The 26,929-nt window shown below is 40.1% G+C and overlaps 1 protein-coding gene across 1 annotated transcript in view; it reads left to right on the forward strand.

Annotated features, from left to right (window-relative positions):
- si:ch211-186j3.6 (neural-cadherin) overlaps positions 1-26,929 on the forward strand; it is a 437,178-nt gene that overhangs the window by 182,842 nt on the left and 227,407 nt on the right. Inside the window, 1 exon segment of the mRNA XM_034117220.1 lies at positions 22,339-22,511. Within this exon segment, the coding sequence (XP_033973111.1) occupies positions 22,339-22,511 (173 nt within the window).

Below are 26,929 nucleotides of genomic sequence, written 5' to 3' on the forward strand. Positions count from 1 at the left end.
AAAAACCTTTTAAAATGCGTGTTTTCTAAATGGAGATCGGCTAAGCTAACGCAATATATGCTCCGACCGTCCACACTCACAACAACGGCCTATACAGACATAAATAAAGCAGCGACTGTATTCGCCATGACACAGGCAGTCTGTGGTTTGTACTTGTTTCACTTTTGTCTAGTTTCTAAACAGATATGAGGAGCTGTGAGCTCTGAGTGCTAACAGCTAACGGCTGTGTTGTTTTTCTGTGGTTCGCATTGAAGATGACGTCACGGCTCCGCCTACACTGCGTTACTATAGTTACTGCCCCAGCTACTAAACTGTAATGGAAACGCAGCATAAAGTGAGCCAGTGCTAACAAGGCCTAACTATACCGTACTAAGCCGAGCGAGGCCCTGCAATGGAAATGCGCCATTAGTGTTCCTTTTCACAGTTTCCATTTTGCACAAACCCTGAACTATCCACAAACACAGCTCTTTTTCACAGTTATTTTCACCCTGTCTGCCCTCCCTGCTATATTTACGTTCAGCGTATAAATGTAAAAGCGCCGCAGTTTGTCAAGTGTGCCTCAGAGTGTCTTGAAAATGCACTTCATATAGTGTGTATAGTTTCATGGCCTTCAGCGTATCCACTATTCTGTGGATGACGATTCCTCACTCGCCTTTTTTTTTTCTGCAAGAAGCTTTGTCAAGGATATTTAAATCCTGACAGCTCATGTCACGGAGACGAATAATCAGCCAAAGTGCGAGGAGCATTTCTTTGTAACGGGATATCATCTGAGCTTTATTTTCATAAGTCTCAACTTCCTCTGAGGCAAGAGCAGCAGAGCCAGAAGCGAAATAAGGAGTGTGTGTGTGTGTGTGTGTGTGTGTGTGTGTGTGTGTGTGTGTGTGTGTGTGTGTGTGTGTGTGTGTGTGTGTGTGTGTGTGTGTGTGTGTGTGTGTGTGTGTGTGTGTGTGTGTGTGTGTGTGTGTGTGTGTGTGTGTGTGTGTGTGTGTGTGTGTGTGTGTGTGTGTGTGTGTGTGTGTGTGCGCGCGTGTGTGGTGTTAATCGGGAGGGGTGGCAATTTCATAAAGGTTCGACCCCTTTGTGAATTACACCCCCCTCTGCATATCGTATTATAGGGTAATATGATGACTTTTACAAATTCAATTACTCAAATCTTCAAGGCACAATTTTCTCTGTTCACCAGCAATGACTTTCTCTGTCAGGATGGTGCGTGTATACTGATAGTGGCGGTCATTTTATCAAGCAGGAGAAAGCCTTGGAGCTTATAACTGGATTCTATCTTCTATCTGATTTTTTTTGCTTTCTTTGAGCGAGTAGCTTTGTATTAAAGTTCAGTCTAAAAGCTAAGTTAAATGTCTGTCTGGATGGAGACATCTTCCAATTTGCCGGCTCAATTGATCAATTCCTTATTGGCACTAGGTACACATTGATAGATTTAGCAATGTATCTTTTAAATCATAGGGTTACTATAATTAGAGTTCATCAGAAGAATAAAACATCCCGTGCACCTAATGATTATTTTCACCGTGGTTTTATCCAGTAATTGTTGTTTCTTTCCAATTAAGTGCATTTCTTACCCAAACCATTAATCAACTACTGTACCAATGACCTATTTTAGTCTAAAATCAATATCCCGCTGTTACGAGGAGTTATGCAGCGACAGGCTTAAGATTTATGTATTTATTTTCCAGCTTTTTCTTTTTGTCTAAAAATGGTTATCTCTAGTACTTGCAATTTCCCAGTCATGGGTGGCATCATCCATTAGCTTGATTTGAAACCAAAATATAATACATATGCAGTCAAAAATCTTTAGAATTTTGAAGGCTAAAATCAATTGGTTTTTACTTTTTATGATTCTTATTTTAACATATTTTGGTTTAGAATTGATGGATGGGCAAAACAAGTCATTTTAAAAACACAACCTTGGGCTCTGGGAAATACAACTGCACTTTTTAGTTCTACTTTCTGACATTTTAGACCAAGGACTGATCAGAGACAAGACACAGCTGAGGAGTGTTTGCAAAAACACAAGAGCAGCAGGCTAACAGAATCACACAATCACGTAGGCGGGAAAACACAAAGGCAAGAAGTAAAACCAGACAAGACACAAGGAGAAAACTATTTTCAAAAATAAAACAGGAAACTAAATCCAAGATCTTTACAGCACTTAATTTAATATACAATATTTTGTGTGAACTGAGAAGCTTAAAGCGTGATAAAGATCTCATAGTGTGGACTTTGCGGAGGATGGGTTGGTCCTAAGACACACAACTTTTACCTAGAGACAGCTGTTTGTATCCTGTGTGACACCAGATGTAAACTGATGTCACACAGGATACATCTATCTCTACTGATTTATGTTCCACGTAACCCTAACCCTAATGTCACTTCCATGGATTATTCAAACCCAAACCCATTTTATTCTTAAACCTAGCCAAGTTGTTTTTTGTGAAGATATTTGTGAATGTTTGTAACAAGCAACACATGTTGCTGTATATTTCTCAAGGAATAACTTTTTGTTGGATATCATGCAAACCATTTTATGACGATACATTAGAGAGGACATATCATGCTCTCCCAAAGCCCAGTCTGCTCTGATTGGTCAGCTGGCCGGCTCTGTTGTGATTGGTCAACTGCTTAGGGATCAGTCGGGAAATGTCCCGCCCCTTAACATTATCACAATATGTTGGAGCGCTAGCCAATAAAACAGCAAGTGTTACATAGTGATGTCACTATGTTACAGTAGTAAACAAAGGAGTCCAATGGAGGCATTTCAGGCAGGGGGGGGGAGTGTGTGGAAGAAAAAATGCCTCTGGAGGGAACACAGGGATTCAAGCTTTTGCAGACCACGCGTATAAAAACCTATTTAACACACCGTACATGTCTGTATGTGCACACCTTCAGTAGTGATGGATTTACAGTAAATCAGCTGACACCCAGTCATATTCACACATGCAGACCCACACAGGGAAAGAGAGCCTGATGCAGACGCACACGGAGCCACCACACAATCTGTCCGCCCCACAGTGTGTGGCACCATAACGCTTGTAATATGATCTTTCAAAGAGCCCAATATTTGGTCATTAAAACTGTTTTATGACTCTTATAATGGAAAGCGAGCCTGGTGGATTCCACCCACCCTCTCCTGCCCACCTCATTCTCCCTCTGCCGCTGATGAAAATCGTTTATTGCCTCTTCTCTTGCTCTCGTTCCCCCCGCCTCCCCTCCCAAGTCATTCTAAATGTCCAACAATCATTCAGGCGATTGTTTTCCTCCCTTCCGGCAGCAGCAGCCTCCCTCTCCATGTTAATTTGCCTGTAACTCAGCCCAGAATACAGTGGTTCCCGAGATTTAAGGTGGCCATTAGGATGCGAGCAGGCCGGTCAATATGATGATCACGCTCTTCCTATTAAAACCCATAAATACAGAAACATCCTCTTCCGAGGGGAGGAAGTATTTACTGACAGCTGAGGGGATATGCTGGCGCCAATAAACGGTGCTTCCATCATTTCCTTTTCCCCCCCGCTAAGTTTAATGGCGCTGCAGAAAAGAGGGTTTCGTTGCAGTAGGTGAGTTTTGTTTTCTGGGTGATGCGGTTGCATTAGTCGTCCTGTCGGCCTTGTTTTATTTCTGTTATCCAGGCTTTCCTCCTGAACTACTCCTCTGCGTTTACTTTGTTGGGGCTGATGTGCTGACCTGTGCATGATCCCGCTTTATGTAACAAATCCACATCGTGTTGCCCTCATTCTTCTCCCTGGTTCCCTCTGGCAAACATATTCTAACTTCTCTCCATCACCCTCTCTTCTCTTAAAGCTCATTCTGTTTTTTGTCACTCTTCCTTGCATCCCAGTCTCCTGCTGGCATGACGTTGACTGGAAGAAGCACTTCCTCCGTCCCTCTCCCTCTGCACCCCCCACCACGCTTTGTCCCCAGTCTTCTGTGGTTTCTCTCACCCAGCCCTTGCTCCATCCTTCTTCCCTTCTTCTCCCTCCTGGCTGGCTTCATGTGAAGTGACGGCTGCTCACTGACCCCCGAGGAAACATCTTCTCCATCTCTGATGAGCGATGATATGTGCTGGCCCTGTTGGCAGCGACACACACACACACACACACACACACACACACACACACACACACACACACACTGAAGGAGAATATACAAACACTCTTACACTGTATGCATGTCAACACTGCACATTTTAATTCCTTTATTGTCATTGTGGAGTAAGAATGAAATAAAAAAATCCATATCACTTAAAGGGGACCTATCATGCAAAATGCACTTTTGTACGTCTTTTATACATGAATATGTGTCCCCGGTGTGTCAGGGAACTCACCAAGTGTCAGAAAACACAACCCTCTCTATTATCCTCCATACCCAAATCTCTAAAAACGGGGCTGCAACGGATCTGATAAAAACTGATCCAGATTTGAACACGTTACTGACGTCAGGACGGTGGCGCTACGGCTATTGGGCCAACTCCACCAATCAGGGGAATGTGGGGTTGGGCCACGGCCGGCCATTGCCGCTCGAAAGCGCTGGAGACGCTGTAGTACATATGCCAGGCCTGTAAGTGGCGCTGTAGTCTGCCACAAAAGCAGCGAAGAAGACTTCCCGCGCATGGTTGCCATGGTCGCCCTTCTGTTTATTCTCCGCTGTGGCTTTCTTTCTCCCTCCCCGAGGCAAGCGTTTGCTCCTGCTGCTGTATGCAATCCCTCCCCGTCGAGGCAAGCACTGTAATTCTCTCCGGTTAGTCCACCAGCAGATGACAAACACCCACCTCTCCGCCTCTTCCAAGGAACGAGGGGACCGTGCGGCAGAGTTTCAGTTAGGTTTTATTTCGCCGGTCAAAATGTCCGTTAAAGTTTAAATCTTCCGGACAAAATTAGAAAAGTGCCGGTCAGAGGTCTTCTTTGTTATTTATTGAGCTTTAAAACAAATGAATAACGACTCTATATAATAATATAATAAAACACGGAGGACGGAGATCTCCCCCCTCTTCTGACAGCCCAGCAGCTGTTCAGAGCACGCTCCCCTCTCCTGCAGGGGGGCGTGGTCAGCTGCAGCTCACATAATCAGCCCCCTGCAAAAACAGTGCTGGAAAGAGCAAATGGAGCGAAATGAGGCATGGCTAAAATGCAGGATCTGTTTGGTATTTTGAAAAAAAAACTATATTTACATACTTTATATAGGTATGGCCCTACAATATATTGTTCAAATATAGCATGATAGGCGTCCTTTAAGAAAAATCCAGTGTTTCCAAAGTTGATCTCTCAATAAATAATTTGATAAATGAATACAGGAATAAATAAGTGTTAATGAAACATTGTAGGGCAGTTGCAATGTGTCTGTAACCATGTGCACATGCACAGACAAAAACATATAAATGAACCATCACCTGGATGTATAGACAGAAATACACACATACTGGAACTTGTATGTATGCACTGTATCCACACACACACACACACACACACACACACACACACACACACACACACACACACACACACACACACACACACACACACACACACACACACACACACACATACACACATAGGGACACTTATCTCATGGATTAGAAGAGACGCTCGCTCTACGCTTTGTTCTTGGAATGTCCTAAAACCTTTTCCATGTCCCATTTTCAACCACTTACGCAGCATGTGTTGCTCTCATCTCAGGCTTTTAGGCCCTATTAGATGTTTATGCCAACCAGAGGCAGAGTAAAGCAGGGATCAGACCGCAGGGCGCCTCCGGTGCTCCCTGCGTACGAAACACAGTGAGCCTCTCTCTGTGTCTGCTGCTGCCTTTACTGAACTGGTCACATGTATGTGGCCTTCTGTCTCAATTCATTAAGCATGAGAGCACTCTGCGGCGCTGTTGGAGCAGCGTGGGTGGAGTGAGGGGATGGGGGGGAGAGTGCTTACACTCTTAATGCATCTTTGGTATAGATATACATGCCTTTCTTTATTTAAATTCACAATGCTGATGGACCACAAGTCAAATTTGTCTGATATTAGAAGATAAAACTATGATTACAGATTATATTTCAATCCATGATCTCTGCTTTACTCTCACAATGAGTATGGATACTTTTAATGCTTAAATCCGAATGTTAAAGGCCTGACCACCCAATTACTATTACTTTATTAATATACTGTGTATATACTTTAAAAATACATCTGTTTAAATGCCAGGTGGTGGTTTTATCATTACAAGGTAACCGGCAGTAGCTCAGTCTGAAAGGGACTTGGCTTGGGAACCGAAGGGTCGCCGGTTCAAATCCTGATTGGACCAAAAAGTTGTCTTTGAGTAACGCACTGAACCCCCAGCTGCTCCCTGGCTCCAGTCCCCTTTTATCCATTAGTGCATGTCTATACGTCCTGGTTGTGCGTGTGTGTGTATTTCTGGCCTTAAAGGTAGAGTAGGTAAGAATGGAGAAACCAGCTCGGGTGCGCTAGAATTTGAAAGTACGCATCCGAAGAAAATCTGCCCCTTCCTTCAGACTTCCTTACAGAGCCCCTCCTCTTCATTTAATTTGTCTGATAAAATGGCACAAACTATTTTTGTATCGATAATTCCCAAATTGTACTCATACACCACCATGACAAGGACCAGTGTCATTTTAAGTAAAATATCTCAATAAGTCTTGGATGGATTGTGATAATTTGTTGTACAGACATTTGTGTCCCTTTCAGGATGAATTGTTTCTGCAAAACTTCTTAAATTGAGGTTCATGTTCTTAATTTGTGCCCCTAAGTAGATTTGGTTTGCAGTTAAAAGACAAGGTAACAAGGAGTCGGACACACGTTTCAAACAACACGGACAACAGACCACACATTTACCCAAGGCTCCAAAACATTTAAAACCACTAGGAAAAACATGAACAATAATTATACTGCTCATATTGTTAAAGTCATCATCTAACATGGAGCTAGATTACCACTGTAACTGTCTGATGTACAAGGACTCTGCTAGACCACTTTATAATCTGACTGAGAGTGTTCTGCTCTTTAAAGTTAGGTTACCAAACCATTGTGATTATGTTTTCATGCTGACATTAGCTTTCAGCTCAAAGTACTTTCTGCCTTAGCACTGCGTCCGTCTTAGTTTTGCAATTTTGGCAGATCAACACTTCAGTTTATACCTTTCAAGCAGTGTAATACCACCCTTGACACAGTTACATGTTTTCTATACTTATTACCTATTGTGTTGTCTATAACAATAGCTAATGAAGATACACATTATGTTAATTGCATTAATGAAAGGATCTGCATTTAAATAGATGTTTTATTTATCTTTTGTGACCAGTGTTTGTTGACCCAAGTTGGTGGCCTTTTCTGTTGCAAACAATTGTTCTAATGTTAGTCCCATTGTACCTCTATTTTTTTTGTATCACAATCTTTTGTAAGCCCATTCTACAATGCAAACCCTATCAGCCCCAGCTACGCATCACACAATAGCCTATTTGGGTTTGGATAATGAGAAATTGGGAGCAGACCATCCAGTCATTTGTGTGAGCAAATTGCTTTTTTATTGGAGCAAAGGTGACCAGGTGGGAGATTTGGTTTTAATACATCTATCTGCTGAAATGGCCAAACCTCAACTGAAATGTAGCAACACTAGACTGGAAGAAGTGTTACATAAGCATGGTCTACATGAAAGGAGATACAGAGTGGATTACATACACACACTTAGTACTTTGAAAGGAAGGTTACAGAAAAAGCAGGGGTGCTGGTCAACTTCTTTATAACTCAGCCTGTTTCAATTAGCCTTGAAATGTACATTGTAGACTAACAGTAGAGTTCCCCTCATAATCAGAAAGGCATGTCAAATGGTATGCCATACAAATCTGCTTTGTTAGGTTTCACATTTTTTGTTTGGTAATAATTCCAATATTATTCAGTCCATCCTATCTTTTAATTTGTTTGGCCAATGCACAAACCAGCTTGTTCATCCAGGAAACCTGATGCATTTAGGGAGCGTGGCTTATGTTGTATATATATATATATGATTGTTTTTGGCATCTTACACTATTGGTTAATTTACAGGACATTCCAGGTAAGCCTGAAATAACCAGCTACATTATGATTGGGCATCATTCCATGTTCTCTCCTAAAAATTAAGGTTCAAATGCCCCAAAATAACCAAAACAAAGGGTGCTGTTGTAAAGTACGAGTAAATACATTACAGCTACGGATAAAACAAAGCATTGTTGGCATTGGTATCAAAACTCAAATTCAGTTTAGTTGTTCAACACCAGTTAAAATACAATCATATAACATAATGGATGATAGCAATTTTTAATTAGTCACCTTCTTTTAATCCTCAACTTCGACCCTTGCCTCAGTTCATGTTTCTCATTCTGTACAGCAGGCATTTGGCCTTGGGGTTTGGCCACCCTATTTTATGACGATTGGTTGGCACTTGTTTTTACAAGTTCTCTTCATCAGCTGTGTTAAGAGATTACACCCTTTTTACTTCTGAACAATGCATAAAGCAAGGCTGCAAACATTTTCTTCGTTCCCTTCAAATATTGATAGGACTAAATAATAGGGTTGCAAAATTCCGGGAATTTTCAAAGATGGAAACTTTCCACGGGAATTAACGGGAATAAACGGGAATTTATGGGAATAAACCTCGAATTTTCAAAATTGAAGGTTGGCTCTTCATACGGAACTTAAATATAGTTGGGGAAAGTATATTTTAGCCTAATCTTGACTAAAACAAACAGATGCCATTCAAGTACACTTGAATATCCATGCCATAGCACACTGCTTACTGCATGGCTATTGAGACCACACAAAGGTTCGCAACAGGCTCACAAACGTGAGAGTGGAAAAACTGGTTGGCATTCGGGCAAACCTAAGGCTCTTTGAGCCTGACACAGCCATCCTCAACAAGGCTGGACAGTGACCCTGAAGAGGAAGAGGAAGAGTTGGATGTTGATGAGGCCCAGGAAGAGCCCGTTGACTGAAAGGGTTTAGCAAAAATGCAGAGGATCGCTTGAAGGAAGATTTGCATGTTTAATGGGACTTTTTGGAGGGAGAAGGGCTCTTTTCATTTAACATTTTGAATGGGACTTTGTGGGGATTTTTGGATGGGGGGTGCATTTTTGTTCATTTTTTAATGAGTGGGGTTGGGGGGGATGAGTAACATTTAACTCAACATTCCTGTTTTTGTTCTTCAATGAAACAAATAATTGTTCAATAAAATAATTAAAACTTGTTCTGTTCTACTTAAAAAAAAAAAAAAAAAAAAATAAAATCTGTTGAAATGTCATGTTTTTTTGTTTAATTTTGCATCGAATATTTCCAAAATTCCCCAGCTTAACTTTCCATGGAAACTTTCCGGAAACGTTCCGCCCCTTTGCAACCCTACTAAATAAGCTATGAGTCAAAGAGTTGTACTAATCTGACCGAGGCCTTCTGGGGCCTGCTCCTCTTCAAGAAATGTAACTGGTTATCTATTTCTGATGGGATGTTTGATTAACAACTTGGTGTGGGATAAAGAGCAGTTTGGGTACAGAATGTCAGCATTGGTTTGGGCAGAGGCTGTGTTCACTAAAGGGCCTCAGCAAATGTCTTTGTCAACTCTCAGGCCCTACAGATGTAGCACCTCATTTCGGACGCCCCTACCGTAGTGGGGCCGTGATCTGCACGGGGTTGGCCCTCGCTGAAAGGAAAACCCCCCGCATGACTTGATACGCCCCCTTGATAAATAAATTAAATTATAATGAAACCAGCTGCAATGGATCATGGATCCACCAGGGGGAGCAGTGATTAAAAACTGCCACACTGGAACTCATGTGAAATAAACAGCTGATAGATCTACAAGAATCTGATAATAGCGGATCTTTGTTAAGATCCATATGTCACGGATAGGATCATATTCTGTGCTAAATAAGAGACATGTAATCATTTACAAAACATCCCCATGTTTTTATTTAACAAAATAATGTTGTTTAATTCACGTTGACGTACTACAACTATACAAAAACCATTGGTTTGTTTTTTCATCAGGAAATGCAGCCCGGCTCAAACAAACAATTTTTAATCATCACCCTCACGATCATTTAATGTATCATATGTTCGCCGAATTGACATGAAAGCACTAATAAATAAGAATTTGCTGTTGTCAACTTCATTAAAACTCAGTAATTCACTAAAAAGAGGTTTATTTTTAATGGAGCCTCGTCATCTCACCACGGGTAAACAAGAATATGTACAGTGTTAATAGTTTACTGTATTATTAGTGTTTAATGTTACTGCTATAACAATCACACATTGAGTTCATTGTTGTGCAATTGTTGTTTTTTTAAATAGTCTGAAACTCGGCAGCTCTCAGGTGATCAGCTGATCAGCTGTGTGTGTGACTCTCTTTGTTTACACACCTAATAGCCCATCAGCCACAGCTCTCCCCCCCCCATGATCTCTCTTCTCCAGCAGTAAAGTTTAACTGTAGGTTTGGGTTTGCATATTTATACAGTGATCTGTCTCTTCCTCTCTGCCGCAGACAGCTGAGCGCTGGACATAGTGGAAAGTAAAATTGACCTTGTCATCAGGTTCTATAAAGTAGGCTAATTCAATAAAAATACAAAATAATTTATCTGTGTACGTGTTTTACCCAACGAGCATACTGTACTGTGATCTGCATGCACTTATCAAACATTTAATTAAAGTTTAAAAAAATAGTGAGGGGGTCCAAAATCAGCCAAAGTGCTTTGTTTTTAACATTCATCACTATAATAATCAAAAGGAACGTTAGTTTTTACTGAAATGATCAAATAAAGTCAACATTTCACAGTCTTTACTGAGCTGTGTGGGGTTTGTTCAACTTTTAAAAGATGTTTGAATGGTGATATACACAGTGATAGATGTTAAGGACTAACGTTTATAATAAATACATTTGTATTTATTTTAGGATCTTTTCATACAATCATACGTAGGCTATTGGGATCATTTGTATTAATGTGGACCGGAGGGAGAGGGTGACGAGCATAAGTTTCACTTTCCTTTTTTATTTCAATTCCAACTTTGGTCATGAACAATATGTTTCTCTGTTGTCCCCGTTCATAAAGCATAAAGCAACAGCATCAGAGCACGGTGCAGAGTCTCTAGATGAGTTTACCCAGCGCCGTATAGATAGAATACGGCGCTGGGTTTACAGTAGTTGTTGTTCTTATTATAGCCTACATCAATGTAGTCCGCTGTATAGAAAACTGTAGTTTCCCCACAGCAGCAGACGCACATTCATGACGTCCGCTGGCGCATCATAAATACGTCGTTAGTGTAAGTGCAGTCGGATTCTCAAAGCACCGCCGTCTCTTCTCCTAAATCCTTTTGAATTCTCCTATCCACGGAATGTGACAAAACTCTCCCACCCCCCCTCTGTTAACTAAGCTTATGTATGTTGTGGACTCTCTTTGTTTCAAATAATGGCCCATCGGTATAAAACAATTAAAACATCGCAAGCTGAGGCTGTGAAAATGTTTGTAATATTATTGCCATAACAATCACAAATTGAGTTTATTCACAAATGTTGTGCAATGACAAAATCAGACAGTTATATTTAAAAATAGTCTGGCTTTAATACAAATGCAATACTGTAGGCTCGACAGCCCCCCTCAAGGTGATCAACACATGCAGGGCAGCATTGCCGGTCTGAAAGGGTCTCTGGAATATCAAACATTTAATTAAAGTTTTAAAAACAGTGACGGGGTCCAAACTCAGAGGTGGAAGAAGTATTCAGATTATTTACCTAGGTACAAATATGTTAAGCGTCTTTGAGTTTCCTGAAAAGCGCTATACAAGTCTCATGTATTATTATTATTATTATTATTATTATTATTATTATTATTATTATTATTATTATTATTATTATTATGTGTTAGAAGTAAATGTCCTGCATTCAAAATTGTCAATTGCCCAAGTGAAAAGTATTATCATCTGAAAGTAAAATGAATCATTATGTTATTAGTATTAAATACATATAAGTATTTTTACAACTTATATTTAGAAATACTCTGTTATAATTATTGATGCATAAATGTGTTCATCCATTCAATGTGGCATCTGCTATAATGGGGTTAATGCAGTGGTTCTCAAACTTTTTCTGTCATTCCCCACTTTGAACAGGTGGGCCTTTTCAAGCCCCACCTGTCCCTCATCGCTCCAATAAAATGGTAGGCCAAACATAAAATTGTCAAATGTATAGTTCTATAACAATATAACAATATATCTATAACAAATAACAGCAGTTCAAAAACAGAAAAAATCAATAACAAATAACAGTTCAGAAATAGAGAAAATAAAAGTGCAATGGTGTCAACCCTTGCCTCAAGTTCCAAAAATATAGAAAAAGGGCCTACTATGCAATTGTGTTATCAATGGTAGGCCAAGCTTAAAATTGTCAAATGTATTTAAATAACGTCAAGTTCTACATCTTATAACAAATAACATCAGTCAATAATAACAAATAAAATCAATAACAAATAACATCAGTTCAAAATAGAGAAAATCAATAACAAATCAATACATTCATACATTCTCGAAATACATTCAGCAATGCAAATGACCAATTGAATGCATGAGTCTCATCACTGGATTATTAGTGACTGCAATGAGCCTCTTTTGCACTACACATCTTTTCAAAACGCGGTTGCAGGCTTGATAATGCCACTCAAGTCGTGCTCAATGTTGAGCCTAGATCTGTACTTAGTTTTCAGTGTTGCAACAGCTGAAAAGCCCATTTGATGTGGCGAAGGGAAGAAGAATGTGCACAGCTCTCTGCCCAATGGTTTCAGTTCCATCGGGAGATTCGGGACTTTTCCCGGTGGGCCGCTGCCGTTGGTGGGCTGCTGCCTTCGGTGGGCAGCTGGCTCTGGCATAGGTGGGCCGTGGACTTTCACAGCGCCGCTATGCCATGAGCATAAAAAATAAAGAAGTGTAAACATTTACATTATTATTATGATTATTTAATATATAAAGACTATATATTATTGAATTACAATTAAGATAATAAGATTAGATATACTTTATTTGATCTAAAATATTGATGTTTGTTCGTTATAGTAGCCTGTGAAAACCATAACAAATATGTGTTCAAATGCTCTTCAGCAAACACAACTGAAGAGCTGCAAACATTACTGAAGTACTGAAAGTCCATGAAACAAACTGAAGAACAAAGTTCACCTGTGTCTTTGTGCATTTGTGAATGAAGCGCCATCTCATGGTTAAATCCTGAAATTGAAAATCTGGCAACGCCCTCTCAGGAAATAGTGGGAGGGCTTTATATGTCCAGCGACTGGGATCCGCTGGGTTTTCGGCTGGAATCCGTAGGGTGGAGTCCATTCTAGAGTGCTACATCTGTAACTTCCAATAAATCAGTTTTATTACAGTATAATATAATGACAGACTCGAAAAACGAATAATTAGGACCCTAACTAATACATGGACCTTTCTTAGCAATATTCCATCAGTCCAAACATTGGTTAAATAGGTAAGAATAATATAAGCAATCACACAGAGATTTGGTGTCTTATCAATCTCATTCCACACTTGTACACCTCTGCAAACCTTTAATACTATAGGTCCATTTAAGTTTAAAATTGTAATCCTTTATAGCAGGGGTGGGCAATTATTTTTTCCATGGGACCACATGAGAAACTGAAAATATTGTGGAGGGCCGGGCCAAAAGGCTGAACTAAATTCTGCATAATATTAATTGTATTTCTTTATAAAAAGCAGTAAATAGCATTGTTTTGACAAGCTGGTAAGAGTATATGTTATAGTTAAGCAATGAAAAAGTGAGGTTGCCTTACAAAAAAATGTCATTTATTAAATCAAATTTCCCAAAACAATGGTAAACAAAATGAACGTTTTTCACCATTTGTGACTCATATTAGTGAACATTTTCAGTCACATTCACTCAAACACATTTTGAGTTTCATTTACTGTTGGAAAGAAGTTCTTAGCATTCTAAAGACATCACAATATTGTCTTTGTACTCCAAATATTAAGCAAGATACATCATATTGAACTGTCACTAAACATCACTGAACTGTGATTTTGAGAAAAAGGCTTCCAAAGAAAGTGTCCCAGTTCACTGCTAGTTGGTGCCTTTACATGCCAACACCTCATTTGGTGTTTTTAAGTTCTCTTTTCTTGTTCAGTGAGAGAAATCTAGTCTCTGCTGGGCTTTAACGAGTGCATCAAAGTCAGGTTGAATGTCTGAGGTGGAGATGCGAAGCACAGCTGACAGATGATCATCAGTGAGAGAGGATCTATACCTGGATTTCGTAAACTTCATAATTGAAAATGTTTGTTCACATATGTAGGTCGAGCCAAAGAGAACCAACATCTTCTGAGCATGTCTCCTCATGTTTGGAAAGTTCTCCTCCTTGAGAGAAGAGTCGAAATCCAGCAGAGATCCTGACTTAAAGTGCTCTGCCAGTACTGCATCAGACTGCAGGTCGATGAGTTCCAGCTGAACATCACTGGGTGCATTATCCACACTGCAGGTAAAGGGAGAGGAAATCAGGTGCATTTCATCCTCGATTTTTCTGAGATTTTCAAATCGCCTTGAAAACTCACCATGCAATGCTCCCAACATGGATGAGTACCTGCGGAGGTGATCAGCTGATGGTGTGACTTCTTTCAGGGTTTGCATGTGAGTGAGAGTGTTGCTCTCCAGTTGGCTTGAAAGAAACTGCATCTTTGTCATGAAAGCCTTCACCAGGCTGTGCATTTCATGAACAAAAAGGCCCTTGCCTTGCAGTTTGGTGTTCAGTTCATTCATCAGTGCAGTCACATCAACAGCAAATGCAAAATCTGCCATCCAGTCCTCATCTGAGAGCTCTGGGAAGTCTTTGTCTTTCTTCTCACAAAACTCTCGAATCTCTGCTTTCAGGTCCCAAACTCTTTTTAGCACTTTGCCCAGGCTGAGCCATCTGATAGCTGTGTGGTAGCCGATGTCACGATGCTCAGTCTCATGCTCCTCCAAAAGTGCGATAAACTGTCTGTGGTTCAAAGCTCTTGCCCTGATGAAGTTTACTATTTTAGTAACAACATCAATAACATGGTTAATTTTTAGCACTGACTTGCACAACACATGTTGGTGTATAATACAATGCAAAAATACCAGTTTCTGATCCGTGTCGATTTCAGTCACTTTATTTTGCATACGTTTCAAAAGTCCGATAAGATTTGGACAACCGTCCGTTGTGACACCTGCCAGTCTGTCCCATTTCAGTCCCAGCGTGTCCATGCACTCGTTTACCTCCGTGAACAGATCGCTCCCTGTCGTCGTCCCTTTCATCGACCGCATTGCTGCCAGCTCCTCCGTAATCTTGAAGTCCGGTGTTATCCCACGGACGAATACGAGTAACTGGGCTGTGTCGCGGACATCACAGCTCTCGTCCAAAGCCAAGGAGAAAAAGTTGTAACTTGCCACTTCACGTTGCAGCTGAAGCTCCAGACTCCCCGCAATGTCCTCGATCCTTCTAGTCACGGTTCGCCTGGACAGCGGGACTTGCTCAAATGCGGCTTTTTTTTCAGGGCATATTAGTGCTGCAGAGTCCACCAAGCACTCTTTGACAAACTCCCCCTCCGAGAACGGCTTACTGTTTTTAGCGATTTTGTGGGATATCACAAAGCTGGTCTTGGTTGCTGCATCACTGGATGTGTGAAGCTTGGTAAAAAAGCCTTGCTGCTTTTGCAGCTTAGCTAGCAAAGCTTCCGATGTCCGCGCCCTTTCAGCGTCAGTCAAGTTTTTATATTTCTCCGCGTGTTTCGTCTCGTAATGCTGACTCACATTGTACTCCTTAAACACGGCGATCTGCTCCCCGCAAACTAAACACACGGTTTTACCTCCGACTTCAGTAAATAAATACTTAGCAGTCCAATTTTTGTTGAAAACCCTGCATTCAGCATCTACCTTTCTTTTTTTAGCGGACATTTTGAGGGCTAAAGTCGTCTTGTGACAAGGATCCAATAATGTGCACGTCTTGATATACGTATTGCGTCATTATGCACGTGAATAAAAAACAACTTCAAAATAAAAGCAATGCAGCTTTAGTCCATACATGAGGTAAAGTTAGAAAATATGTTTATTTTGTCATTTCCAATTAGCCTTACACGGGCCGGTCAGAGTCAACCAAAGGGCCGTATGTGGCCCGGGGGCCGTACGATGCCCAGGTCTGCTTTATAGGATGCTTTTCCCCCAAAAATGAGATATGTATTGTCACTGAATAATAACTATTCAAAGGGAGTTCACAAAACGATGCAATAATAAAATATTGAAAAAAAAGGGCCCTTACATTGATCCCTGGGGGACATCACATTTATTTATTTTTGTACTATTAGATTTCTGACCATTTACATATTGGTTCCTCCCAGCCATACCTAAAGCTTCTTAACCAACTGGACACTTTGCCTCCGACACCATGATGTTAAAGTTTGCTTTAAAAGAAAGTCAATATTGTCCAATAGTTTCTGATAAATTATTTAAATAATAATGTAGCACATTTTCAGAGAGCTGGTCTGATGCCTGGCCGAGGAGATTGCATTAGTAAACAACTGGTAAGGCAGCAGATTTAGGCTTTTTTATTAAGGAACCACATGGGAATATTTCAGTCTCTGGGTTATCCGGTCCTCCTTAAAAAAAAGAAACAACAACAACATAGTTACAATCTGGATCTGTTGATCTGGATTTTCTGTGAGCTTGAGAATGTACCTGCGTGGACCTGGGAATAACAAACACACAAAAGCAAGGCAGTGTGATACTGTGTGCTTTAATAATGTACCACAGCCTGGATGCCCAAGTTAATTCAATGTGAACTATTTCTCAAAGGGATTTATAGATCTTTCCTGTTTGCCAGTGGCCTTTTTTGTTTGTCTCACAGGTGCATGATCAAAGTTATGTGACAGCAAATAGTTAAAGCTTTTTGGGGGGTTCAAGAGCTCCAACACATTGTACGTGATAGGCTAGGGGCAGGACATCTCTAAGCGGTTGACCATTTACAGCAGAGCCGGCCAACTAACCAATCAGAACAGACTTAGAGCCCATTCTGGTTCAAAGTAAAGTCATTTTTGAACATTAAGGCATGGAAACAATGCACAATAGTGGCACAAAATTGGATTATATACCTGAAAATGAGCATTATATGTACTCTGTTATATTATTATTATTATTATATGGTTCTTTGTGAACATTACAGGATATTTTTTTTGCATTATTGTAAGATTACATGCTTATGTGGCTGATGCACAGTATGTCAAAGATGTAGACACTCTAGCACAGGGGTGTCAAACTCAAATACACAGTGGGCCAAAATAAAAAAATGGATACTAGTCGAGGGCCGGACTGGTTCAATGTTTATTGCAAAACTTATTGAAATGAACTTATTGCACATATTAAACCTGGAACTAACAAAGCTGAAATTATTGCCTATAAAAACAACATTAAACATTAAATAATCAGTTGCATTCATTTTCTTATGGCTCTATCTGCAGCTTTTCCTCAGTCATTTCTTATGATTACTTTTTCCCACAGGCCAACAACAGCTTCAAAAAAACAATTTCCCTCAAAGAAGAAACCAAACATGCCCTGTTGTCTCAAGAGAAAAAGTGCAGAAGGAAACATCCATTGAAACTCAGTGTGCTGCTCTGAGATGCTAGTTCAAGCCAGATACTTGGCATCTCATCTTGGGTGCAAGTTCATCAATGTTTGGGGTCAGGCTCTGAGCGGAGGAAATCCTCAGGGTTGAGTGAAGTTGGCCCGCAATATACCAGCGGGCCAGATCTAATAGTAATTAGAAATTATCCTGTGGGCCGAAATTAAATCTACCACGGGCCTGATTTGGCCCCCGGGCCTTGAGTTTGACACATGTGCTCTAGCAGGAGGCATTTAGGAATCATGACATGTGTTTCTTTAAAATAAAAAGCCAAGGTGTGCAGAATGTTGTGAAAAACTTTGCAAAACTAATACAAAAAACCATCAGATTCAATTACACACCTCTGGTCGATTTCTGTTAAACCACAGAATCTGTATTCCCTTAACAGAAAGAGGCCATGTGTTGTAGCTATTGAATAAGTGGAAGAAAATAAGCTGTGAGACATTATAATAATCTACATACAAGCAAAACATCCCCTCGCTTTTTAATGTATACAGAAGGCTGGCTGTAGTCTGGCTTGAAAATAAAATATAAATCACTGCTGGACTTTATTGTACTCGACATAAAACTCTGCAGCAGCGTTTGCTGAATATAAGTGCTGTGTGCACTTGTGTGTACTTCACTGTGTAGGTGTGTGTGTGGAGTATATTTATGCATTTAAATGCGTCTGACTCTATGTATGTCTTCCTTGCGACAAAGCTTCCCCGCCTTACACTTCTACAGCTGTAAATTGGAATCATCTCTTTCACCTCTCTTTCCCTGTCTATTTTTATCTCGCTCTCACACACGTACACACACATACCATGGACCATGGACAGTAGTGCCAGGGAACCAGCCATTGTGACAAACACCTCGAGGCAGACACCCCCTCCGTGGCAATCCTCCATCTCTTGTGCAACAACACATGCACACTCAAACAGAAGGGACATACTGTACATGTGCAGCTCAAAACATGATGAGCTTTTGTAGCAATCCTCTTCTTCCTTTTATCCTTTTTACATCACTTAGAAAGATTCATCTACAAATGAATGAAATGCATGTTAAATGACATACTGGTGCTATGAATACAAATACAATCTTTCATCGTCTGGCTGAGATCTATATCATCAGTTCCTTTGGTCTGGTGAACAGAGATATAATGGGTACACGTACATATCTGAGTGCGATACGATTCCAGTTCTAGGGTGTCTTGTGAAAACCAAGTGAACACATGACAGCCGGAGCACCTGCTCTCGCCTCTGAAGATAAGGAGGATGTAATGTGTCCGCACTTTTAGCCCACACACACACTCGTACATACAAGTAAACAGCGCACCAGAGAGTGAGATGAATACAGAGTGGAGGAGAGTCATTCAAAGCGGAGAGTGGGATGCAGATGAGACGCCTACACCGGACTGAAAGAGAGTCAGTAAGAGAGAAAAAGAGATGGATAGATGAAGTGGAATGCCAGAATGATGGCGCTAAAAGGGAATGCAGATCAATTGAACTATTCATGTGTTGTGTAGCCATCATTAATGAAATATCTTAGGGTTTAAAACTTATGTAAGAAAGTCTGTGTCCATCAGAAATGTTTCTTTTTGTCTCTGTCTCGAATGGCTACTTCTTTTCTTCTAATATACTAAATAAACCACTGTGCCTTTGCAATACAACACAAACGATAATTGGATTTACCTTCAACATTCCTCTTGTTGTGTTGAATATTTAATCACTTCATTGTATGGATTGCATAAACTCACTAGGATTGGGATGGTTACTTACAATATTTACAGTTTGAAAGGGTGTTAAATGAAATTTGGTGATGATTAATGGTTTTTGTGTTAATGTAATAGCAGTTAAAACAGGACCGATCAAATTTGACCACGAACACCAAAGTAAGGGGGGGGGAAACAAAGACAATAGGAGGGTTAAAAAATACAAAACATATGTGCAAACAGAAAATGCTCCATAGAGTAATCTCTGAATCTTCATGTTTTTAAAAGTCTATACATTAAGCAACAATTTTAGTAGAGCATAGATGAAGACATTTAAGAGTCTTAATAATCTCATTCCGTACCTGTTGACTTCTGCAAACCACACCTCATACATTTAATATTGTTATTTTTTTACCCTTTATTTGGTGCATCTTTTCTAGAGTTTTGTGACATTTGTAACGTTATCAAAAATTAGTATGGAAGCAGAATTATTTGACTTTGAGATTTCTGACCATTTACATATTGCTTTTATTGAGAGGAGAGAGAGTAGTAAGATATAAATAGTAAATGAATGAGTAAAGACGGTCTTCCTTGTTGAACTTGCGCTGAGCTTCATACAGTATAGCAAATGTTCAGGGGCCCAGTACAGGACCTGTTGCCTGGATGAAAGGTTCTTACCGGCATTTGTGGAGAGTTTTCATATCTTCCACAAATGTTCATTTTAGCAAGTGAGCAAATATCTTGTTTAACGTCATCACTTTATTCCTTAGTCCAAAACAATAAGAGACACAACTTTGTTTCCAAAGCATTTACATACACAACAATAGCAGAACAAGGTGCATCTTACCATGGTTATGATAATGAGCTTTACCAATGAAAGAGAATCATTTGAGTCTTAATAATTAAAACTACGTTACCATAGAGTTGGTCAAGTTCTGTATATATCTGGTTTTGCTTTTCAGATGATTTCCACCCTAAGTGGCAAAGCATCAACATAATATATTTTTTAATTGGACTGGTGTCTTACTTGAATAGTCTTAGGAGCTTTAAAATTAAGTGAATACATTCCTTACTCTCTCTAAAGTTTCGGATTACACAGATCTTCGAGGACTTTGAGGACCACTTTTCAGTGTAATTATGATTGAGAATACTTCAGTTCAGTTTCAGGTTTTTTATAACTCAACTGCTATGCTCACCTTCACCTCCACTTCACAACCGCTATCTGCCTTTAAGCTTTCCAATTTAGAAAAGGGACTTAATTGTACTTTACTTTATTTAGGGTCCCCATCGGTACTGCAGTAACAAGTATTCTTCCTTGATTTCACATAAAAGACACCATCGGGCAGTGAAACATTGACGACATTTCACAAATTGGGGACATAAAACACCCATGGTTTTGTATGCCTCTCTCATTTATTGCTTTAGCAGTTGGTTTCTGCTCTTTCTTTGTTCAAAGGGTAAGAAGTAATTGTCAGTTCAAGTGAAGTTATAACTAAGATTACTACTGTAAAGCCTGAAACATTGTTCTTAACCAACCATTTAGCAAGGTCTATAGTTTCAAAATTACCATAACTCTAGAAGGGTTGTACTGACGATTATCTATGATGATCAAATTCCAGACTGGATTGGGTCTGAACCTTTTTGAACATCAAATCACATATAAAAGTCTGACAGAGATATCATCTCTGCTCTATTGATATCAGTCACTGACGCAGATCAAAAACAGTGTCTGTAAATGGAATATTTAAATATATATATTTTTGCCATTTTCACCTCTTATTAGATAAATTGACAGTGAGGTATGAGGACAGGAAACATATCTAGGCCGCATGAACATATTGTTACACTACAATCATTTGGCAGGCGCCTTTGTGAGAAATAGCATGCATATGCAACTACTGAAAATGATTTTAGGTTTAGTGCACTGCTGAAGGACGTTTGAACCACTGGAGCAAGGGATTGAACCAACTACATTTCATGGTCAACATCATTCTGCCCCCCTGGGCTAAGGCCGCCTCTGGTGTTCCAAAAATGTTGTCTTTTCTTCAGAGTTGAATCTCTGGTATATGTGATTCAAAAGCCCCTCTGATCATCCCGTTGGGGTTTATTTCGCTATATTGAACAGCTTCCATATTATCCCACTTAGTACATGGCTAATTACTAAATAAATCAATCATTTGACACAACATATTGTATAAACGTGATTTTATTTATTTAAAAATAAACATTTTGTTTCTGGTTCGAAAAATGGTCTGTTTTACAGAAAAGCAACAGTTGGAACTGTGGCAAAAGCAAAGTAACTTAAAATGACGGCAGCACTGATGGAGGTTTTCTGTACTGTTTAAGTGTGTTCACATATTTGATTGATATGACTGCACACCTTCAGCAAGTCTGGTCTTTTTTGACTGTCCAAATTGACACAATCAAGTATTCCACTAAGCCATGTAATAATGGAATGAATACATATACATAACAGTTGTTTTCCTCTTACAAACTTAGTTACACAGATATTAGGACATACATCAGTTCACATTACAATGTTATGCCAACTAAAACACTGAGTACTGCCTCTAGTTATAGAAGTTAAAATGTAAGACCAAATAAAAGAAAAAGGAACTTGGTGATGTTTGAGGACACTCGTATATCTGAGAACAAATTGAAAGACCAAACAGAAGGCCACAAAATGGAAACCCTAACACAAGATGTTGAGTTAGCCAAGAAATAGTCAATCCATGTTCAAACAGCTTCATCACCATACCCAATAATACATCAGACTGGATGTAATATTATTGAATATCTTAACACATGGTGAGCCTATTTTAAGAGTGGCAGTTATTATTGCGACTTTAAATGCTAATGCAAATGAGTCACCAGTAATCCCTTAAATCCCATCAGTAAATCCCCAAGTATATACTAATGTTCTATCAATAACAGCTGACTAAGTGAGTGTTCTCCTTTTGGTTTTCTGCAGGTTTGATCCGCCTTCGCTCCAGCCCGCCCCCCCACCTCCAGGGTGTTGAATATGTCCTCAATGTCACGGCAACCGATGACAACTCCTCAGGCGGACCTCAGGCCTTGTCGTCCACAGCCCAGGTCATAGTGGGAGTGGACGATGTGAACAACAACAAGCCGGTGTTTGAGAAGGTAAGACAGTAAACTGGCTCCATCACACCTGTTTTAGTCCATGCCCATTAGTCTGCTCTGCTGGTTGCCATGGTATTCATTGCTCTTCTTTCTGTTCTTCTTGATGGAATTGACTTCTCACTGTATCCTTTTCTTCCACGGTTCTTCCTATCTATACCCATGTACCTCCATCACTCCTCTGACTCCTTCTCTTTGTCTGTCGACGTCCTCTATTCATTAGCCTCCTCTCTGGAGGAGCGATTAGCCGACTTGACCCACGTCTCTGCTCTCTCGTCTCCCTCCCACATCATCTTGGTCTTTTAATTAAAGCTTTAAGGGATGTGGGAGAAATCCCGACCGACCCATTCTGGAAGCGTTACGTCTCCACCTTTTCTTCTAGCCATGTCTCAATTCTAAATGAGGTGACTTTTCTAACCCCCCTGAGGTATCGCAAGCCAACATTACGAGCGTCGGCTTGCCGAGTAAATCCCGCGCACTCTCTCTTGGGGCTTAACGAGCGCCAAGTGTCTCACTCCCGGCTTCACCTCATAGTGGGAAGAAAACTGAGGCACGGGAGACAAAATGAAAACCAAGAGAAAACAGGAAAAGGGAAGAGAGGGAATCCTGGTCCGCACTGTTTCATGTGCTCTGTATGCTCAATTGTGTCTCCCAGGAATCTCCTGCTGGTATCGTATTTCAAGTCTGAGATTCATTATTTTTCTTCTGTGGGTTGGACGCTGATTGAAACGTACAAACAAACCACTGACTGCCCATCCCCATTCACCAGGCATTTCAAAGAGAGAATAAAAAACTGTAACTAGGGACAAAAAACAAATCAACAAATGAAGAACAACAGATGAAAGAACACTGGAAAAACACAGCTGATTATTTATGTGTTGTTTGTCAGAGATGGACTACGAAACTGAGAGTAAAAGACAGTTCTGGAACAGGAAAGTAACAATTGTGTTAGTTTTCTAGTTAAGACATCCAACTAAAGTTGGTGATTCCTCTGTGGTTGGCAGCCAGTAGCAGGACTCTGAAGCAGAAAGGCCTTTTTATCTTGTTTTGATGCCAAATGGTATATAGGGTACTGTAGCAGAACTGGAACAGAGTTGGATCAGTGAACCAAGACAGAAAGAGCAATATATAGCAAGGAAAGGAGGTGGAAATACAGGGAGGCAAGATCACTCTGATACACCCAGATCCTGCTTCACCTGGTGGCACAAATCACTATGACATCTATCAACCCCCTGTGACCAGTTCTTATATGGCTTAATTCATATACTTACATTTGTAGCAACACAAATGCCCTTGTTAGGCAAAATACACACAACAACATGACCAAAAACAACCATCAATACAACCTGTTGGGGTGTGTGTGCTAAACTCACCACTTGTTGCGCAGTGAATTGTATCTGATCCCATTCATCCATCCGTCTGTTCATCTGTCTCTCTGTCCGTCCGTCTATCCATACATACATATATCCAAATATTCTATTCTAATTTATCAATTTGAACATGTAGTTGTCTGTTCGTTTTCAATAGCAGACCGTGCTAAGGATTGCAGATTATTGCTAAGGATGCTTTGATCAGGGGACCATGTGCAGTCATATCAATGTGCAGAAAGATGTCCAGTCTTTAAACACTGGTTCTCCTCCACAGAAAAAAGGTGGATTGGTTTACCCCTGAGCAGTTCCTTGCCAAACAACTTTGCTCCTCACCCCAGCCACCCTTTGAAGCAAAATCATTTCAACTGCTTGCATGTACAATTTAGTTATTCAGGTCTTTCCCCAAAACCTTATGATCCCAGGTGACGGAAGGAACTTTGAACATCTACTCACTAGTGTATCCAGAGCTCTCCTTTAAACTCAGCTCTATCTTTGGCACACCGGTTTGGGTTCAAGCCAGCATTGATGCAGACTGAGCCACACCAACATCAAACCCAAACAGAAGTACCGTGGTGTTAGACCTCAAAGTGCTGACTCTCATCCCAACTGCCACACAGCTGCAAACCCTCAAAGCTAAAGCATATCGCCCGCATAAATCAGAGGTACAACTACTCACCAAACCAGACACTCTCCTTAGCTGTTCCTAGAGATTCTGTCCAAGAAAATCACAGAATTAGGGACAATGAACAGCAATTGAGGCATCTTGTAATAATAATAATAATAATAATACCTGAGACTTGTATAGCGCTTTTCAGGAAACTCAAAGACGCTTTGTATTTGAACTTTTTGTGTTTGTGTGTTTGTTTATTGTCTAGTCTACAAACGCTGGTTCTTTTCACATTGACAGAGCATATTTGATACATTGCACACAGTTTAAAAAAGCCTATGATGACTACAGATGCAACAATTGAAGGATTGAAGAAATATCAAGCATTGCTTAACGATTAGATCGAAGGATAGAAAAACATTTAAACAATGGGAAGAACCAGGAAATGATGGAAGATGACAAAATAAAAATAAGTTTGACTGTGATTCATTGAATGTTAAAGCAAGACATCAACCAGCAGTGCTCAGGGATTTCTTTCCTTTCACAGAGTGTGGCAGATGAGCATCAATACTCTAGTGAGAGGGAAAAGAGAGAAAGACGAGAGACCATGGAGAAAAAGGGAGGAAAGGGGGAGTGAATGAAACCCAGGAAGCGTTCAAAGGAGGATAATAAAGCTCCCTGTGTGTCTGACAAGTTCAGTGATTGACAAATTCTTTGAGAACCCAAACACGAAGCAGCGACTTTGCTTTTTACCGACAACTGAATGAGTCTCTCTAATGACTCTGACAATTCATGTGATGTTGAATGAAGAGTAAGCATAGATTACAAATAAAAAAATGTGGACTTTCTCGGAACAACTTTATTTTTTGCAATTTCAAACACACAAAGAAAATCGTATTCTTTATGATTTTCTTCCACGTTCAATAGAAAATTGGCTTCATTTTTTATTGCCGAATGACTTTACATTCATCTTTTGAGATGGAAACAAGACTGCCAGTGAGGAAATCTGTTTTCATAATATATTCTTTAAAGATTCAAAAGATTGACGATCTAAATGCTTTATGTGTCATATTTGTCACAATATCTACAGAGTTGTTTTGCAATGAAAGAAGTCCAAGGCGTATGAAGGAATAAAAAAAAATATATATAAGATAGAATAACATAAAAACACGATGTAAATCTAAATGCGGTATAGTAGAATAAATACTGCATACTGTATGTACTTCACAGAGCTCAGGAGTTCAACAGTCGTATAGCCTGTAGGATGATAGGGGGTGTTTCTCAATTTCGAGAACGCTTGCTTGGTAGCACATGTCTTCCGAGTCACTTGCTTCAGAAGCGAGGCAAGAATCCTTCCTAGCCTCGGAAAACGAAGAATGGTGGAATAGGCTAACAGGTGTGCAGGTGTGCGTCATATGCGAGGCCCCGCCTTTAATGGAGCGCGATTTCCGCCAAATATTTGGAAATTGGTCCGTGCGCAAAGCATTGTGGGGATTTTAAGACCGCAGAGTCTACACATGTGCAGCCTCGAAATGTCTCGCTACGAAGTACGCCGGTCTCGGTAGAATTCCAAATATCCTGGACATTGGAACAGTCCTTCGGCGGGACTCAATGACGTAGTATGCTTGAAATAGTGGCTCTGGAGCAGCCTTCCTCGACATTGAGAAACACCCTGTGTTTGTGTGTATGGTGGTTCCCACTTGTGCTTTGTGTGTGGGTTAAAGAGTGTATGACCATTTCACAGTGCTGACATGAGGTTATTACTGCATATTGTGGGTGGTAAGGAAGGAAAATCATGCAGCATTTTGGACATGTTTTTATATCGACAAGGAGAAAATGTTTTCGGCATGTTTGGCGAGATAATGAAAAAGATTACTGACCCAATTTCCCTACAAAATAAGATTTCCTGGTTTAACTTAAAAACAAATGTTAGTAATTCAATGAAACTAAATGTGTCTCCAATGGAGCAACAGCTGTTCATCTGCATGCATTGCAGGTGCATCATTCCTGTAAAATGTAATTGTTAGTGAACAATGTGTCGCTTTTATCCCTTTTGATCTTATACGTATGTGTGTGATATATATTTGCCTGTGAAACATCTGTTTACCAAAGCATTGTAAAAGATAATCTGTTGTTACCACATCTGCAATCGTGCATTCAAATATTCTGTTAAATCAAACATGGCACAATAACACAAGGTTTTGTTTGGCTGACAAATATGTACCTGCATCATATTTGCTTTAACAGTAGTCACTGAAAATCCGCTTTTATGGATTCCACTGCAGCTATTTCCCGTAGGCTGCTGAAGGCTTACTGTGAAGTGTTGTGTTCCATTTCAAATAAAAAAGATGTGTTTTGCACAGAACTAAACAAAGCAGATGCTAAAAGTTCAGTAAATAAAATGTCATGTTTACCCAAGAACACTGAGCATATCATTGAGCAGC

Source organism: Trematomus bernacchii, unplaced genomic scaffold, assembly GCF_902827165.1.
Source record: "Trematomus bernacchii unplaced genomic scaffold, fTreBer1.1, whole genome shotgun sequence".
NCBI classification, from domain to species: Eukaryota; Metazoa; Chordata; class Actinopteri; order Perciformes; family Nototheniidae; genus Trematomus; species Trematomus bernacchii.